Source organism: Diaporthe citri (genome assembly GCF_014595645.1).
Source record: "Diaporthe citri strain NFHF-8-4 chromosome Unknown scaffold_16, whole genome shotgun sequence".
NCBI classification, from domain to species: domain Eukaryota; kingdom Fungi; phylum Ascomycota; class Sordariomycetes; order Diaporthales; family Diaporthaceae; genus Diaporthe; species Diaporthe citri.
This window is the reverse complement of record NW_025064861.1, coordinates 172,552-191,516: the sequence shown is the minus strand read 5'-3', so window position 1 is coordinate 191,516 and position 18,965 is coordinate 172,552. Positions and strand designations below refer to the sequence as shown.

Here is an 18,965-nt window from a genome sequence, read left to right as displayed (position 1 = left end):
ATTGGCTGCGCTGCATGTACTGTTGCAGTCTCCCTGAAAAATCAGAGCCTCGATTTACACTGGACTTGCTGAAGACCTGAGCTGGCGATCACGATGAGCCCAGTCATCGTCATCTATGGTACGAGACCAGTTGCCACCATCTTCCAATTCTATAATCACCAACATTGTCCTGCCATCCTTGTCCGTCTCAATCGGGTCTTTTCCGTCCATTTTCCCCAGACCGGCTCTCGTCGCTACCTCACTCGTTGTTCTCTCCGGAGGGCACGCCTCCATTACAATACCTGCAGTGCTTGCAGCGTCCGTGTCACGGGAGCGACCGAGGAAGACCTGCCTTCCAGCTTCCTCGGGAGGCATGCTGATACTGTAGCTGTAAGGGTAGTTACTAGGCTTGCCGCTCGAGAACAGTTGCGGTAACCAACAGCGGCATAGCCCACGCAGAGCCGGCGCCGAGGCCGTCACTATGGCCAAGTTGCACTCGATGACAGAGCTGGTGAGGCTTATCGAGTAGGTCGGGTCCGGCGGCGGTGGTTCGAAGAATGTCTGATAGAGAAGTACGAGTCGATATGTGCCGACGGCAGGGACGACTGCACCAACGAGGAAGACGCAAAGGATTGCGATCTTGAGGCCCCGCGCCATATTGAGGCCGAGGAACACCCAGAATGGGAGACTCAAGACGAGCAAGTCGGTAAAGATGGTCAGGGCCGCGGTGGATAAGTAGAACCACCCCTGGTTGATGCACGTACCGCCGCGGATCGACTTGTCCCAATTGAACTCTACGGGGCCACACTGGATCATCACGACAAGGAGGATTGTCGCAACCATGCCCAAGTTCAGGGCGTTCAAAGCATGGATTGACCACCTAACTCTGGCCATGTGGCTGGTGAGCCGGAGCATGAACAGAAGGATGGACGCCTTGACAGCCCCTAGTATCGGACTGTACCAGAGTTGTATGATGAATTGCCATCGCAGCGGTGTGATCGGGTCATGCTCAGGAACGTCCTCAATGTGGATTCCGAGGAATGAGGTCTTGATGGTGAAATAAGCGCTCACGGCCTGTGCGATGGACAAGGCTGTGGCAGCGCATAGGAGAACATCATCTGCCATGAACGTGTTATTAGCATCATGGTTAGTGCTAGGGGATGGCCTTGTGAAACACTCACCCCACCAGAACTGCCTTGCCTTGCCTTTGGCATACAAGCGTAGGGCTGTAATCCCGACTGCTAATGCAGTGGAGGAGAAAACCAACAGAATTCCGGCCTGCTGGAGTGGAGAGGTCGGCTCCGAGGCTGTTGCTGGCATTAATTTGAGGTTATCGATTGCTGAAACCGACTGGTTGGACGCCATTCTGGTTCTTGTGTGATGAAAATGCCGTCAAGGCCTCCAAGGGGACGCCTGTTTGAGAACGCGCTTCCTCAGCTGTCTATGGAGGGATGGCCATTGAGATGCTGAAAAAAGAGGGCCAGCTAGGAAATCATAGCTCGTGGGCCATTCGTGAGTATGGCGCCGGTTAGGTTTATAGTCAGTCACCCAGGCCAGTACGTGGTGGTGTTTCTGAAAGCAAATAATTACTAGTCAGGCAAAGAGGACCGTGAAGGCTTTGGAGCTAGAGTTTCCGGTATTGAGGATCCGGGCAGCCGTTCAGGTCAGCCTTTGGACCCTGCATATGACTGACTACGAGTTGCTTGCCAGACCAATCGGGACTCTAAGTTTTGCATATTAGATGGGATGCAATCCAACTCAAGTTGAGAGTTCATGCTTTCAACGAGCACGTGCATACATCCGAGCTTTTTCCGCGTACACGTATATATACATAGGATGCACCGATCGAATCAATGCGGCTGCTCCGGTGGGATCACCTCGGGAGATAATCCTGAAGCCGTTTCTAACGAAATATAGTAGGAACGAGGGCGCGCTGGGAGGGCGAAACGTACGGTTCTCCGGCTGTCTTACATGTTGATCTCACACAGGTCTTGGAACAGGCTGTAATGCTAGTCTCGTTTGTAGGCCGTGCCTCTGATGTACGGGTCACTGGCTGGTCAAGTCATAGCGTCGCACTCGACCGTGACCTATCGCTCATGACTTACACGACTCCTCAGATGCAGCGCGCTCGTGCTGTGTATGGCACGACTAACCTTGACTCATGCAGTTCGGGGAGTGTACTAGAGTATATCCTGCCAGAGAGGTTCGCAACCCGCTGTTATTGTAGCCTGAAATAGGATTGGCAAATCTCCCCAAGATCTGGATGCTTCAAGATCCTTCAACCTTAAGCGTCGTAGATCTGGCCTGAGAAATGACCCGTTGTGACAAGCACCACTACCCGTCAACGTTACCCAGGCTGTCTGCCAACAGATCCAACACACAACCAACAATCAACGCACTCATGTACTTATCTTGTTCTTCTGTAGACGAGTCAGACCCGAGCATCACAACTGCCGTGTTTCACCAGCAGATGCACTGTCCTACTTCACCAATTCGGACTCATCGATACCTTATACCGTCTACCATGGTTCCGTAGCACCACGATGACATGGTTTCCCCTGCCTGTCAAACAGTCCAAGGGTTGCATAGCACAGCAGGCCGCCTCAGCCGGGTCGATTCACGGGCGCATCAGAACGTCCGCTTTGGGTGTGGAGGACTTTTGGGTTCGCAGACTAGAATTAATTGCTATCCAGTAAGGCCATCTCACACCGAGGCTTTTCTTCCTACATGCACTTTATGTTGACACCAAGTGTGTGGCGCTCGCGCTAGTCTGTTTGTCCATCTATACCTGGCAGGTTGCCGAGTCAAGCCGCCAAGTAGAGCGCTCTCGAGCTGTCTCGTCCGATTTCTGAACTGCGTCGAGCTTAAACTTTGAGCCTGCGGGCGCATTGGCTACCGTTGCATAATACACAAATTTCTCAGCATCGTCCTTTTCCGGTCTTCGTAGATACTCCGCGAGCCGAAGCGCTTGGCATCGTTAGATTGATGGGAGTAACAATTCACTGGTCGTGGCCTCAGCTGACATGTCAAGAAGAAAAGATATGGTGATGGATCTAGGATGGGCTGGAGTTCGATACATTGGAAGACCATCCTGAGGCACGCCTTGCCAAAATGGTCTCTAGTTAGGAATCATATATGCACCAAGACTAATAGCTAGGTATTAGCCACTGGTCACAGCGCTTGTCCTTGGTTACCTCCGAGCTCAACACTCTTGAAGACCCAAACCTGACGCACACAATGCATACGCAGCTAATACAGACTGCGAGGAAGCCGCCCTCATGGCTCAGATGTGATGAATCCACCCAAACGCAGACTTTGTGAGTCCGCCTTTCTCTGCATCCTCTACAGCCGCACGAGAGTAGAACCTGCGGCCCTCATCAAGGTCGACAGTGTGAGAGTCGACCCACCAGCCCTGCCTCTTCGTAGCGTAGAAGTAGGCACGAGTGACTAGCCATATCACAACTCCGGCCACAATGGAGATATAGTTGGCAAAGAAATTCCTGGCACTCATTGGGTCGCTCAAGGGCCACACGCTCAGGTAGAACTCGGCGATAATAAGAAGTATGCACCAGATGAGGCCCCAGTAGGCCCCCCAGGGAAACGTCCACGTCTTCCAAGGGAGTTCATCAACAGAGCGGCCCTGGACTTTCCAGGCGTGACGCATGCGGATATGTGACAAACATATCATTGCCCATCCAAAAAGGGTGAAGAGGGAAGTCAGGTTTGAGAACCAGGTGAAGACCTCGGCACCACTCTGGCTGACGTTCAGGTAAGCAAGGCCACCTCCGATGACAAGCGTTGGCACCAGAGCGAACCAGGGGCGACCGGTCTTGTCGGCCTTGAGCATTTGCTGCGCAGTTGTAGAGAACAAGTCAGCGGGTGTTCCAATCCGTTGAGTCGAGTCTTGAAGCAAGGTAAACGGTTCTACCAACCTTTGGGGCCATTCCAATCTGAGCCAAGCCAACCAAAGTTCGAGACCCGCCGTAACCTGAGATACTACCGGTCGACAACACGGATATGAAGATGATGAAGTTCATGATGTGTGCGAGGGGCATTAAGCCGGAGTCCTTATAGGCTACGACAAAAGGTGAGGCGTTTGTACCTTCGCCACCGAAGAGATCCGGATTATCAGGGCTGACAGTGATAGTCACCATGAGCGAGCCGAGGATGTCTAGTGATTATATGTTAACAACACACCACTCCCTAAACCCGAGCGAGGGATTCGTGAAATTCGTTTAGCAGGATAAGGGGATGACAGTTTAGCAGAAGGTACCCAACTACTCACAGAAGAGCGCCAGACGGATCCAGATAGAACTGACGGCCTTGGGAACAGATTTCCGGGGGTTGCCTGTCTCGGCTGCGACGAGGCCACAGTTTTCGGAACCAGACATTGCAAAAATACACGTGGGCATGATCGACAAGAAGCCCTTGAAACCGTTTGTAAACCCGCCAGTCGTGTTCCAGTACCGAAATCCAATGGGGCCTCCAACGGGGGCCCCACCCGCGGAGATGACTATCATGGTTATAATAACGACGAAGATCCAGCCGAACTTGATGCTCGCGAAAACGACTTCAACCTCGGCGAACCAGTTGACGGCGACGACATTGATTGCGACAATGACGAGGAAAAAGATGGTGATCCACGCTGCGGTCGGCACCTTGTCTGTCCAAAACCCTAGGACAGTGTTCAATCCCGCCAGCTCATTCGCGATAGTTATCCAGTACTGAAACCAGTAACACCAACCAAGTGTTAGACCTGCGGCCGGGTCGACGAACTTGTTCGTCCACTGTACAAATGCTGAAGGAAGAGGATACATAACGGCCATCTCGCCGATGGACTGCGAGACGCACCAGATCATCGTACCGGATAGAAGGTCTTGAAAATGTGAGCCATTGTGAGCCTCGTACGTCCCAGCCAGTTGGGTTGCTGCGGCACGCCCCGATGGGAGAATATGAGAGGCGAGATACTTACACCCGATCAAAAGCGCAGCCGGGCCACCATTGATGAGACTCGTTCCGCTGCCGAGCCAAAGCCCCATACCAATGGACGAGCCAAGTGCAATCATGGTGATATGCCGACTGCCAAGACGCCTTTGCAGCTCGCTCTCTGCGCCATGGTCTACATCATCCGGGGCCAACACGTGCTGCTCATGTGGCGACGATGGGACCGACTTTTCTCGGCCATATTCTTCGCTGGAGCCCATTTCGGGGAAGACACTTGATGTGCTCTCAGGGAATGTGTCGAGACAGGGCAGTTTGCTTCTCTGTACGAAAGGCCCCGGTGGTGAGGGTCAAGGCACTGGGCACGAACGCAACGCGGAACACAGGAGAACCGAGGGGGGCCAAGTTGCAAGGAGGAGGACGAGATGCAGGGACCACGCGACCCAGCGCCGAGGGCTCTGGGGCGTGCACACACTTTAACTCAAATGAAGCGCACCGTTGCACGAGTGACATATGCAGAGATGAACATCGAACCCTGTTTAAGGCAAGCGCCATGTGACATTGAGCCTTCGCTGCTAATGGCGACTCAACGGCGGACGAGGGATCGTGAAGGATCTAGAGAACGAGGGGTGTGCCCAACCATGTGTAGGACCGAAAATTATGGCCTGATATGGGTGCTCCATCCCACTTTTAAAGTGGTCTATCGAGGCAGGTCAGCTACGGAATGAGCGCGTCCTTGTGGAAGAGGGTGAGATAATGCTGGCAAGATTGGTGCGGAGATAGCGAACCATGCACACATGCTCCTTATCCCGGCACCCACACGAAGCCAATGAGGTTACATGTGGAGGTTGTCGGCGACATGGGGAGGACTGTCTGCACATCCAGGCTGTACGAGCTATTCCACACAGTCATCTCGTCCCATTTGGGGAAATCACCGACAACAGTTTTGGGGCTCAGTCAAAACCAGGCAGGGCCCTCAACCTTTCACGGGAAGGCGACGTCTCTGCTCCGTGAGAGAAGACACGCGCCTTCGAGTGGCATTGTTCTGTGCATTCTTCCCGTGAAAAGTAGTGCTTGGGTTCCTATACACGAATTGGAGCCTCGTATTTGGTATACACACAATATTCACTTGCAGCCAGCCAGGCCAATATATAAACGCCTGCCAAGACACCCCTACTGGTTCAGAACACGCCAAGAACGCCCTGTTGAGAAGGATCCCGAGGGACTGTTACACGACAGACTGTCATGTGTCTACATTCATATGTACATGTATGCACATATCGACGTGGAGCGCTTACAACGCGAGTAGTGGTTCCATGAGGTTGATCAAATCCAGGAGGAGGGACACACAAGGGCGAGACTGGCAGATAGGTGCAGCTTTCACAAACTAATGATACCCAACCTGGTGGCCAAACGCTATATCCTGCTTCTTATACAATTACACAGGGAGATATAAATTTTTATTGTTATGAGTTTTCTTGAAAAATTATATAAGATGAGGCCATAGTCTTTTGTAACAAGGCAGATAATTTCCTTATATGTTCCCTTCTTTGGATACTCTACTCATGGCACGAAAGGGGGAGTAGTGCTGAGCCCACCTTCATCGCATCCCACGCTGATCACGTACGTTTCGACCTGCCTTTCTGGGCCATGTGCGTCTATCATGCTTATCAGCAGGCTTCCCTGTGTCGTGCATATCTCTTATCTTCTAGCCGTCCCACCCCCCCCCCGCATTCTCATATGCAATGGTTCCCTGATAGTGAAATTTCCGTGGCACGATCCACCCATCCATAATCTACATTGGTACCATGCTAACTTCTAAGGGTTCTCTGGTGCGAGACTTGCCGGCCGAATATGGGAATCAACGGAGTATATACGAAAGGTACATGAATATATCTTCACCGAGTGATGACTTAGAAATAGTATGGCGATCAGAATAACTTGTCTTTATCAAGACCTTCCCGTCAGGCCACCAGTATCTTCCAATCTTTTACAGCAAGAGATTCATTTGTGTCTAACAGCTTGAGTAAAAGGGACATATTTATTTGCCCTTGTGCACATCAGGGGAAGTGAAAGACTAGAAGTACAGGGGGATTTTGCCAATGCCACTTTGCAGCTTGCACGTTTGGGAACGACGCTCCAGAGGAATTATTGTTGCCCCTGGCGGACCAGTCATCATTTACTTGAGGTAGGTAGACGTGCATCTGGCTTCTAGCTCAAATTAATCCTCAAATTTCCCGAACTGTGGCCAGTCAAGCAGGCAACCGTATTGCCCTCGTGCCAGATCGTCCTCGAAACTGGGCCGGTTTCGAGTCGAGACAGTGAGTAATTGTTGCAAGCCACCAGATCCGGCACCCACGTTTGCACCTTGCATACCCTTGGGTGATCAGTCTTGGTGCTGAGGAGCTTCATCAACACGGTCTAGGTGCCCAGGTGACAAGAAAAAAAAAAACTTGAACAAAACTTGGCACGCATCCTTCCCCCTTTTGAGGCCGCATCGCTTGCCGACCTTCTTGGCTACGAGCCAAAATCTGCGTAGCCTAGCGAGAAGGCCATAGCCGCTTCTCAACCCATAGAAACCCGGAGAACTGTATATTCCGAGCGTTCCTTGTGATCTCCCCTGTCAGAATGACTCCCACCTACGTACCAGAGTGGCTAGGTTCGGTGACATTGCTCACACCCAACACACTCATCATCATGTAAGCTCTCTGACGTGATGAAGAAGTGTGGAGTTATGGGCGCCACGTTGAGTCAAGCCTTGAAACGTCCAAAGTTGTGAGGTTCCGCAGGCTACTTGGTATGGTTGTGTGCACTTGTCTCTCTTTATCTGTCGAACTTGCCCACTGTACACTTAGAAGCACTGCGAGCAATCGACAGTGCCTCAGACCACTGATACTCGATGATAAAATATGCATAGGGGCAATAATTGCTTCGTGATGAGAACTCTGTGGAAGTCTGTTTCCTATGACGCTGATCTGTGAGCTGAGAACTGCTTAAGAGCTACCTATGGAAAAGCGCTTGGCCATGACGCATGGTCAAGCGACAATCATCAGTCGTAGTCACTCCCAGGGTCAAACTAGATGCAGAATGCTAGCTCGAGGGGAAGCAGCTGCTCGTGTAAACCTCTGTAAGAGACCTCCTCAACAAGTTGATACGTGTACGTGCGATGCTTAGGCCCCACCATCCGCAGGGTCCTGAGACTCTCCAGGCTCCCTCTAAGCTTCACAATATCAGCATGTGTGCCCTCAGCGTAGAAGGACGTAGGGTGTGGTGTTAGCTATAGTGTCCTCTGCTGAGGCTTGCCGTTCTGCGTCAACCAATTTTCGCACATGTACCTTGTTAATCTGACCAAGGCGCCTTGTGAAACTGCTATCGCATCTTCATCTTCTGGTAGTTCCAGCGATGTATGGTGCCAATTTTCTATGAAGTGAATATTTTGCAAGGTATCTGGACATTGGGCGAGGAAGGTGGTCAGAACCTCCTGTTCGTGTGGCTCACGTTCAAGCTCATCCCGAAAGCCTGCCAGGGTCGGGAACAATAAGTGAAGTGAATGGTGAAGGCTGACGAGGGTCCGAAGTGAAGGCAGGCAAGTAAGCAGGCGCTCATCCTCTGGATGAGCCACGGGGTTCCCGGAACACTTGATTGGCGAATCAATATGCAGGATCTTGAGCTTTTCCGCATGATGTGCCAGCTCATGATTCAAATTGTGGCTTCCGAGGGGGAGAGGCGGCCGTTCTGGGTCTTCCGGATTCAAAAGGCACGTGTGCACCTCGAATTTCTCGAGACGTCTCATATCCTGTAGGCCGACATATTGTAGTACAGATTGGGCGTCGTGGTATCCGTCGTGGTTTATCGCCAAGGAGAGGATCCTCTGAACGATTGTTGATGAAGGACAGCCCCTGGAGTTTTCAAGCACAATCTGCCAAAACCCATCCTGCGCCCGGATCTCAATTTCTCTTAGACATGGCATGACCAGCTGGACGCAGCCTTGCAGATATTCCCCGCAGGTTTTTTGGCGGTAGGTCCCCTGGTGCTTGTCCCCATCCTCAAATGCGAGGGTGCAAAGAGTCTGGCCAAGGGTACAAAGTGGAATCTGAGGTGCCCCTGCGAGCGAGGGCAGACCATGCGTCAATGACGCGGCCTCATGATGCAGGTAAAGTCTTTTGAGCTTTGAACAGCGTCGAATAATGTCGAGAAAGAGCCTCTGAGCGAGGTCGTTTTTGGATTGAAGATCGTCGATCGAAAGCTGGACCCCGTCCGCCCATCGAGGAAGAGGCATCTGCTCGAACAAATCGGATGCGCGCTTAGCGACGCATCGCTGGGCAGTCGGAGAGTCAAATGGAATGCAACAGAGCAGATAGCGGATGGAAGCCGCGTTGGGCGGGTTTTTCGGCTTTCCCAGATATCCATCAAACCATGAATGTGGTTGATCTCGAGCATTCGATAGAGGTAGCGGTTCGCACTCTTGCAAAAGTTTCTCGATGCAAGGGCAACATTGTGCAGGTCGGCATGAGAGTCACGCAAAGAGCCAGGACAATATCGGTTGAGATGACAGTTTGGAATCCACTGAATAAATGTATCTTTGGTGGTGTCCATTTGTTCGGCCAATTCGCTGAGGAGATTGGCCATGATCATGTCGAGAATTTCGGTGGGAATACTCTCCAGAATCTTCTGCATTTGTCCTGGAGAGGCAGGATTCGATGAGAAAGACATGGTTTCGTGTCTATGGTCCTAGAGGACTCCACTACTGCTGCTTATTATGATTTGACAGAAAGATACGATGGAAGACGGGACTGAAGACTTGATGACAGACTGGGCAGATGACTGAATGAAAGACTGAAAGAATGAATACCCTGTTGGATGGGATGGGGTTCAAATGGTAATGCAAAGCGAGCGGAGGTTGTCGTTGGTAGAGAGTGTGTGTTTATTGCTGTCTGTCCTGTGGAAGGACAGCCAGGCACCTTCTCATCACATAGGCGAGCCGTGGGAGGTGCGCATGCCCGTCCCTCTCGAGGGCTCGTGGAAGGCACGATGGGAGGCCCCCATGTCCCCCCTTGCACCTGTATGTATCCAGCCGTCCAGGTGTGTGAACGTTCAGCTTGGGGATCGGATCTGGACGCCCGAGACGGCCAGGGCGGTGGAGAAGGGGGGAAAGAGCTAGCTGGTAATCATGTGCTGCTTGCTGTCGCTGCCGAGATACTCACTCCAAGTACAAAGCCAGCCACGACCACTGCCACCATCCCGAGCACTTCCCACCTATGCCGTAGCTTCGAACTCGCCCACCATCTCCACCTTCTGGCCGATGTGCATGTCGAGAGCATGCTGCCCTGGAGTGACCGTTCTGCCTCGCGATGCAAATACGCCGCCAGTAAGACCCCCCTGCTTGAATAGAAGCGGTATATCCTCAAGCTCCAGCCCCTTGGTCTCCGGGTAGAAAAAGTACACCATAGGAACAAAGAAGGCGTTCAGCACGGCGAAAATAATAAAAGTGCGCCATCCAATGTTGGCTGTGGTCGAGCGCGTGCACAGTCAGCTTAGCTCACATCCAGTTCGGCTTGGTATCGCGTATCACTCACCAAAGGCGATGGGCGTGATCTTGACGACCGCAAAGACTGCCATCCAGTTCCAACCCGAGGCGATGGCCTGCATCCTGGCTCGCACTCTTGTGGTGGCCAGTTCGGACGGATAAAACCACGGTACTGGAAGCCAACCAACCCCGTAAACAAGCTGGAAAATGAATATGAACGCCACAGCCGCATACGCTGGCCCAGTGGCATCGGTTGACAGCAGGATGGCAACCATGATGAAGCAAACGCACAGCCCTGCAGAGCAGGCCATGAGTAGAGGCCGCCGGCCATAGCGGTCCATCAGAAAGACCGGGATGGCCGACCCCACCAGGAAGGCACACTGCGCACAGCCAGCGAGGACCAAGGAGAGGTCTCTGGAAAGGCCCATGCTGTCAGTCAGGATCACCGGCAGGTAGTAATTGATCATGTTGGACCCGCTGAATTGTTGCCCCAGCTGCACCGAGATGATCAGCAGCAGCCTCCGGAGGTTCTGGAGCTCGCCCCATGTGAACAGCTCCTTGATGCGGAAAGGGCCCTCCTTGTTCTCCTCCACCAGTTGGGACTGTATGTCAAGGAGGGTGCGACCGACGTCGGCGTCGTCAAGTGAGCGAGCGGTGATGGACGAGATGACTGATCGGGCCTCTTCGTGGCGGTCGTGGGCTACAAGCCATCGTGGCGTCTCCGGAAGGCCGACGACCTGCACGATCAGAAGCACGGCAAAAACCGCCTGGAAAGAGAGCGGGAACCGCCACTGGAAGGAGGACGAGTAACCGCTGGTGGCATAGTCGGTCCAGTACGATATTACCACCCCGAAAATCGTCACCGTCCCCTGAAGGGTTAGCAATGAACCGCGGATGTTTGCTGGTGAACACTCGCTTTGGTAGACTGGTGCTGTGGACGAGTTCATCCCGTTTCCGAACCCTGTCACGATCCTGCCTACAATCAGTTGAGCCACGGTGAATGAAGTCCCCAGGATCGCCGCCCCAATAATCATGATAGTTCCGCCGACTATCAGCATTGTCCTCCGGCCAAATCTTTCGCCGACGAAGTAACAGGTAATCGAGCCGAGCACACAACCAATGTCGTAAAGTGCTGTTATGTTTCCTTGCATACCGGCACCCGGCTTGTCGAAATCTCGGCCGAAGCGGTTGTCAGCGCCGATTATGCCAGCCATTACCCCTTCATTGTTATACAAAAGTCAGTCCAGCCTGCTCTAGTCACATCGTGTATTCAGCCTGCGTTCACCCTATTCTTACCTTGGTCAAAGCCCAGCAGGAGGAATGCCTGGCATGATGCCGCAGTGATCGCAATTATGAGGGCCTTTCCCTTCAATTGATGCTTCCAGAGCTGCATCTTGCCGGATCTTGGAAAATATTCCGATTTAACCTCTAGAAAAAGACGTCAGGAGCGGAAGTTGTATATCGAAATCAGTCTGCCGCTTTGGATGACACTATCTGCATGCGAGAGATGATGAGACGCCCTTTTCCATAATTTCAATCAAGACTTGGTTCCACTCGGTCAGGGTACTTAACCCGAAGACGACGAGGCAGAAATCCACCATCAACCCCGAGCAAACCGGATCTTAGAAGGAGGCTCAAGCCCGCACCTGTCGGCAGTCATTGTGCATTGGGGTGCTCCGTAGCGGTGGCCAGAACCGGCAAAAGAGCAACGACCCCGTGGGGCCCCGTGTCCGCTGTCGGGTTTGCTTGGCTGCCCCCGGGGCCGAAGCAGCAGCCGGGGGTGATAGGCTCGGGGTATCAACCAGCCGAGCTCGCCAGGCAAGTGCCTATGTGCATGCGGTGACTGTGGCAGGCCTCGGAGGCAGACCCTGCTGCAATGAATCCGTGGAATGAGGCATCTGCACCGTTTCTCGTCCATGTTCGATCTCCCTTGCATTTTCATACAAGTCCCCCATGCATGACCGAAAAACAGATAACTCTCAAGGAACCTTATCGGCTGAGTCTGCCTCGCTGTATCAGTCTCTTCCCTCACCTTTTCTAACGGTGACCGTCCTTTGAGCTTTTTAGACAAGACTAGATCCGCAATTAATGCCCACATACCGCAGCTCGTTGTTCTTAACAGAACACTTGCTCCAAGAAAAGGTATGATAACTTCTATGTGAAAAATACTGCTGTGCAGTGTTGACCAAGAGGCGCAAACTTGGGAACCGTCTGGATGTGCCACTAATAAATCCATTTCGCCATCTTGTCAGCACGGGTGCAGTATAGACTATCTACTTGCTACGTCATTGACCTGAATTGGACAAGCACACAGCATATTCCAGATATTTGGTTATATAAAGCGGGTGCCACTAATCCTACCAATTTGCATCACCAGGCAATAATGACAACCCTTTGTTTACTTCATTAAGCCTTGAAATCCAAACCGAGCGGTCATATTTCCAGAATGCCGTTGAAAGGTATCTCCTCACCAGCTATCCCCTACGGCAGCTTGATCGTCGTCTCCGGTGTAAACGGCTTCATCGGCTCCCACGTTGCCGACCAAACCCTTGCCGCCGGGTTTAGGGTCCGCGGTACAACACGCAGCCTCCGCCGGAATGCATGGGTGTGGGAGTATTTCAAGAACAAGTATGGGTCAGAGGTGTTTGAGCTCCTGGAGGTCCCTGACGTGACCATCGACGGGGCCTTCGACTCGGCCCTGAAAGGCGCTTCTGGCTTCGTGCACGTCGCTAGCGATATGAGTAACTCGACTGACCCAGATGTTGTCATTGCCAACGCTGTCAAGGGTGTTCTCAATGCTCTGCGAGCGGCCAAGAAAGAGGGCGCGGGGATGAAGAGATTTGTGTATACTTCGTCCTCGACGGCCGCTACTTTGCCAAAGCCAGAGGAGGTGTTTAGTGTTACTGCTGAGTCCTGGAACGACGAGGCTGTCGAGATGGCTTGGAAGACAGATGCTGTCGAGAAAGATGCTTTTGTTGTATATGCTGCTAGCAAGACGGAATCGGAGAGAGCGGTCTGGAACTGGGCGAGGGAGACTGAGCCTGATTTTGTGATAAACACAGGTGAGAGATTGTCTTCTCGAGCCAGAGAGGCCTAATGCACGGCACCGTGTCACTAACAATATTTTCTAGTACTCCCCAATGCGAACTTCGGTGCCATCCTCAGTCCAGAGAACCAAGGCTATCCGTCGACGGCGCGTTGGATAAAGGCAGTCTTGGATGGCCACCATGACTCCATCAAGCACATTCCGCCACAGTACTATGTAAATGTTCAGGACACGGCGCGGCTCCACGTGATCGCGTTGGCGAGCCCAACTGTGAAGGATGAGCGTGTCTTTGCGTTTACGGAACCTTTCAATTTTAACGATATCATTGATGTTCTGAGGAGGCAGTACCCGGGTGACGAGAGGTGGGTTGAAGTGCCGGACCAAAGACAGGACCTATCAAAGATCGAGCCCATCAAGAGGGCGGAAGAGTTATTAGAAGAGGCCTATGGATTCCGCTTCACAGGACTGGAGCAGAGTGTCAAGGACAACGTGACAGAGTTGAAGACTTGAGTTTTGATGCATACTAAGTACTTAAATGAACCTGGAATCCTCTGCGACCTATCCAGAAATATGAATATAAACAGGCGAGCAGGAAACACTTCTCCGTCAAATATCAGAGTATATGCAAAGCAGAGGACAGGAACAAGGGACTAAATAGCGGACAAGTCTTGCCCCGGTATTCTGATTAGTTTCCAGTGGCTCTCTGAATTAGCATCGTATTGTGTATGGGATTCCCCAGGAAGAAATTTCCGCATGGCACGAGCAGGGCCTGCTTTAAGCGGTGGACGACGCCAGCTCACAGGGGAAGCCTGCAATTGCCGTCCTCAGGCGGTGCGGTCAACGAAACTGAATTCTGCTGCCTGCGAAAGTGGACCCAATGCTCTGAAGGATCGTAAGCTGAAGAATTCACAATTTCACAGTCTTTTGAGCTTGGCGATCACTCACGCTAATGCAGGCTTGACTATGCAATCGGGATATCGTCAGGGACCCTGGGTTCGAATTATCTTCCTCATTCCTTCGATGCACACATCAACCTACTGCCTGCCTTAACATGTTCATGCCACCCATTCGCTTGCCCACCCAGAAGAGAGAGAGAGTTCTGAGAGCCAGGAGAACCATGTTTAATATTCAGATTCTGGCACCAGCATCTGTTCGTTGCGCTGCCCCTCTAATCAGTCGCAGCGAGTATCAATGCCAGTCCAGAGGTCCTCGGACGGCGTGTCAGAGCTGTCCCAGGATACTGGCAGGTGGCTTTCAGAAGTCTCCCCAAACTCAGAACACGATCGTGTGTCTTCTGCGCACACGGATCCGAATCGAGTGGATTCCACTTCCGAACGTCTTTTAGCACCACCGTCACCCACAACAGGAACCATTCCGTCACTGCATACATATGAAAACGACGGCCGCAGCGAGGACGGGCATGTGGCACCTAAAGAGGCCATCAATTCTGGGAGCTCGAAAGTGGTCTTTTCCGAGTACCATACCGGCTACCTGTCGCTCGAAGCGAAGACCAAGGAAACATGGCTTCCTTTCACTCTGCGTCTTCCATTTCTCGGGGTCGTCACAGCAGCATCAGTGGCACTCGGCGCGGCTGCCATTGCCATCACGATATACTCGGTGAACAATATCGGGCTGGGTCCCGACAGCGATTCCTCTGCCCTACTCTTTGGATGGAGGTTCACGCCAACGCTTCTCGCCGTCTTACATGCCCTCTGCACTACGACCCTCTTGACAGACACCAGGAGAACAGAGGTTCACGCCCGATTGGCGAAGCCCGGGGGAGCATCCGCCCTCGCCACGTTGTGCTTTCCGTCTCGACAGTGGTGGAACGATCCATTCGACGCGCTCAACACGAGGGTGTCTGGGTCACGGAGCTGGTGTCTGTTATTCGCATCTTTCACAAACATTGCGGCATTCCTCGTCATCTCACCCCTCTCAGCCGGTCTGCTTGCTCCGGTCACTGTCAACATTAAGCGGCAGGACCCTTCGCCTTCATCGATATGCCCTCGCCGGTAGACTACCCAAGGGGCATTGAACGATACGGTGATTCTTCAGACCATGCAATATGGAAACTATGCAGATATTGAAGTCATCTCTGAAGATGGCTGTTCGGTATAAATCTATCGACCCCTTATCGCGCCGGGACAAGCAAGCACGTCCGTGAACTTTCTGACCTTGGGAGGAGGCTGGTGGACAAACAATTTCAACAACCTTTCGTGGGCGGCTTCCACCTCGTCCATGCTCTCATACTCCAATGCTTCGTCAAGCTGCGGCTCCCGGTCTTTCCTATCATTCAACACTCCGTGGACTGTGGACGAGCCGCTTAGGACAAACACCCATGTGTGCTCAAGCACGTACCTCGCGGCAGAGGTGACGATGGAAGGGGCACTGTCCGAAGGCTCCACAAAGTCATCAGTTGACCCTGAAGAGTTCAAGTCCAGCCAGCGACAGTTGGACCCTGCTGCGCTCAACATCCAAGCACTTGAGGATGCCTTCTTCAGAGCAAATTGGGAGGCGCACTTCCCTACAGGATGCTTTGCGGGCCCGTCTCAAGCATTGGCATCCATTTACGGAAACTCCTCCCACAAGCTCGTTGAGAGAGGCTTTATCCTGGAGCAAGCTCGGAAGTTACAGCAACAATGGCTGGGCCAGATGCTTCTGTCTGCGCAAAGTGTTGCCGGCATGCCAGTTACCGAAAAGCTGGCAAGTGTCACCACCACAGAGCGCCGGATCGTCGTGACTGAGGGCATCGGGATCGTTATTGGCGTCTTGTTCCTCCTGAATGCTGGCATGCTGGCCGCCCTGACACTGCAGACACGACTCCAAAGGCGCCCTCTGCGCCTGTCCGAGGACCCCGCCAGCATTGCTGCCGCCGCGGCTCTGGTCGCCTCAGATAACTCTGCGGCAGCAGCTTTCCAAGGACTCGGTCGGGCCTCTGCAGACAGCATCTGCAAGCGACTGCTACTTGTATGGTGCAACCTGGAAGATGGCTCGCTCAGAGCTGCGCTGCCGGACCCCTTGCTGCAAGATTCGTCGGCACCGGGATCTGGCCAGAGCAATGGTATAGAGTCTTTTCCGAACGACAAGCCAAAAAGCTCTGCGCCGTCAATATTAAGGGTCTGGATGGGAATATCGTTGCTGGCCACTGTCGTAGCCGTGATAGCCGTGCTGGCTGTACTATATCGTCTATCCCAGACAGTCACACTTCACCAACACGCGCTTGTCTACGAGGCCCATCTGAGCGTCGCCAGTGTAGCGACAAGCCTAGACCCATATTCCATAGTGCCTACTTTGCTTGCAGTCGGGATCAAGCTGTGGTACGGCGCGGTTGAAGGCACGCTCAAACGGCTCCAGCCATTTTCCGCGATGCTGGATCGGCCAAGGCCGCTGAAGGACTCGATATTGGTGGAATATGCCAACTCGTCGCTCATTTTCGGCTCCAAAAAGGCCTTGAGGCACTCAGATTGGATCCTCGCCTTTGCTTGCCTCGGTGCCCTGGGGACAGAGATATTCACCGTTGGCATCTCAGCCCTGTGGGACAAGGAGACCCAGACTACTATGCACGCAGTCGAAATAGGTCGTCAGCTCGAGCTGCGGCAGGTCCCGACGGTGATAGGGACCAAGAGCTATGGCTCGATGACACACACTTATTCTGATCCGACACTCCCGACGCTTCTGGATACCGTGTACGGCGACTACCTCACAAGCTGGCTGTATGGAGCTTTGCTCGAGACAATGGGGGCAGCAGAAACCCCTTCTTGGAGCAAGGACACGTGGAGCTTCGCACCCGTGGACTTTTCCGCTTCATCGGCAGCGATACTCGGCCTTTCAGACAACGAGCCCACCGCCTCTCTGAGCAGCCTTCCATACAACGTGAGCATTGAGACACAGGCCCTGCGGGCACGCCTGAGCTGCTCTACGGTGGAGGCGGCCCAGAATGCCTCGACCTGGTTGGAAACGCTGGACTTCAAGAACGACAAGGCATGGAACTCGACAAACTCACCTCCAGGTCTGGACATTGGCTATGAGCTCAGAGAAGCCGTCTTCGTACCTAACACGACCCTTCCCTATTATATAATCCCCCAGCGGGGACCGGTCCAGTGCTGCGCAAACGAGACGGACGGCTCAGCAGGCGAAGCGGCAATTGGGTACGGCGCGACGATGGGCTATCTCGAATCTAAGAATACGGAGTTGTTTATCAAATGGATCGTGGGGCGGCCCTTGGACAGGTTGTATTTCGATGCCAATCTGACATCCACGGACACCAGATATGCCCACTGGGTCTGGACCGAAGAGCCGCAGATGCAGGGCATCACCTGCAGCCCCATCATCGAGGCAGCCAATGCGGCTGTGACTGTTGACCTGTCCAGCGGCATGGTGAGGAATTACTCAATCATCGGCGAGCCGCAGAACGCAACTGCTGCATGGACTGACAACGACGTGGTTCGGGAGCCGTATATCCCCGTGCCAGCAAATGAAACGCAGTACGGGAGCGAATACAACACGACTTATAGGTGAGTCCGGGATGTCCTCCTAGCAGAGTGACTCAATGGCATGGCTGACGCCGCATAGTTATGGCTGGATGTTCTGGAGTGGCCTCGTCTACTCAGCCAACCTCAAGACCGCAGCAGCACTGGCTTCCACTACAATGCAACAGGCTGACCGGGACCGGGTTGTAAGTATTGCGCTTCATCCGCCGCCCAGCAGAACACGCCATGACCGCACCTGCTGACCAGCTGTGACCAGTTCAACATCCGCGACACTGGCATCAACGTCGATTTCCTCTCATTCTCGGCGCTGCACCTCGCCGACCAGGACAAGCGCGCGCTACTTGATGCAGACACGTTAATCGCCACGGCCAGCCAGGCCTTCGGTATGTATTTCAAGCACTTCGCCTCGGAGCAGGTCGAGCCTGCCAGCGGCGGTCGCGTCTTCCAGCCCATTGGCGAGCAGCTCCCAGCAGACCTGCCAGCGGTAGCCAGCCCCCAGGGCACCTGGTATAATGAGAGCATGGCTGCTACGGGTCTGGCACGGTCGACACTGGCACAGGTCCATATCCCTGTTGAGGTCTTGGTCATGTCGCCTGCCGCAGTTTGTATCTGCCTGGTCGTCCTGGTTTTCCTGTGTCCGGTCACTGTGGCGATTTATGTGTTCTACAGGAGGCGGGCAAAGGTGTTGCCACGAGACGTAGATACCCTAGCCAGAGTGCTGGCGTTTGTACACGAGAGCCCTAGGCTGTTAGAATGGGCGAGGGAGAAAAAGGAGACTGGCGATTGGAAAAGCGATGAAGCTGTAGCGGCGAGGCTGGGCAGATTCCGAAGACATGAAGGGCAGCCTGGATGGGGCGTGGAGCTGGTAGACCGAGAAAGATGAGACCTTGTAAATAACGGCGATATTTGGAGCATTGCAAACGCCGTGTCTATTCTGTATATGGCGTCCCCTGTGTCGTGAAAGGGGCATCCTATGTCTGTG

At 53.3% G+C, this 18,965-nt stretch overlaps 6 protein-coding genes across 6 annotated transcripts; 3 read left to right on the top strand and 3 right to left on the bottom strand.

The window, feature by feature from the left end:
* Positions 1-54: 54 nt before the first annotated feature.
* On the bottom strand, positions 55-1,344 carry INS49_005268 (uncharacterized protein; the record flags this gene model as incomplete). The annotated part of the gene is made up of 2 exons (XM_043166050.1): positions 55-1,097; positions 1,161-1,344. 2 exons carry the CDS (start codon positions 1,342-1,344, stop codon positions 55-57), a joined length of 1,227 nt encoding a protein of 408 aa, XP_043017309.1.
* A 1,918-nt stretch (positions 1,345-3,262) lies between these two features.
* On the bottom strand, positions 3,263-4,805 carry INS49_005267 (uncharacterized protein; the record flags this gene model as incomplete). Its single annotated transcript, XM_043166049.1, has 3 exons — positions 3,263-3,829; positions 3,912-4,150; positions 4,265-4,805. 3 exons carry the CDS (start codon positions 4,803-4,805, stop codon positions 3,263-3,265), a joined length of 1,347 nt encoding a protein of 448 aa, XP_043017308.1.
* A 5,371-nt stretch (positions 4,806-10,176) lies between these two features.
* On the bottom strand, positions 10,177-11,840 carry INS49_005266 (uncharacterized protein; the record flags this gene model as incomplete). Its single annotated transcript, XM_043166048.1, has 6 exons — positions 10,177-10,427; positions 10,497-10,570; positions 10,682-11,316; positions 11,428-11,495; positions 11,601-11,666; positions 11,744-11,840. The coding sequence occupies 6 exons, from the start codon at positions 11,838-11,840 to the stop codon at positions 10,177-10,179; spliced, it is 1,191 nt and encodes a 396-aa protein (XP_043017307.1).
* Positions 11,841-12,893: 1,053 nt separating this feature from the next.
* On the top strand, positions 12,894-14,003 carry INS49_005265 (uncharacterized protein; the record flags this gene model as incomplete). Its single annotated transcript, XM_043166047.1, has 2 exons — positions 12,894-13,509; positions 13,579-14,003. 2 exons carry the CDS (start codon positions 12,894-12,896, stop codon positions 14,001-14,003), a joined length of 1,041 nt encoding a protein of 346 aa, XP_043017306.1.
* Positions 14,004-14,684: 681 nt separating this feature from the next.
* INS49_005264 (uncharacterized protein) lies at positions 14,685-15,509 on the top strand (the record flags this gene model as incomplete). Its single annotated transcript, XM_043166046.1, has 1 exon — positions 14,685-15,509. One exon carries the CDS (start codon positions 14,685-14,687, stop codon positions 15,507-15,509), a length of 825 nt encoding a protein of 274 aa, XP_043017305.1.
* Positions 15,510-15,869: 360 nt separating this feature from the next.
* Positions 15,870-18,866, top strand: INS49_005263 (uncharacterized protein; the record flags this gene model as incomplete). The annotated part of the gene is made up of 3 exons (XM_043166045.1): positions 15,870-18,007; positions 18,066-18,168; positions 18,240-18,866. The coding sequence occupies 3 exons, from the start codon at positions 15,870-15,872 to the stop codon at positions 18,864-18,866; spliced, it is 2,868 nt and encodes a 955-aa protein (XP_043017304.1).
* Positions 18,867-18,965: the final 99 nt, after the last annotated feature.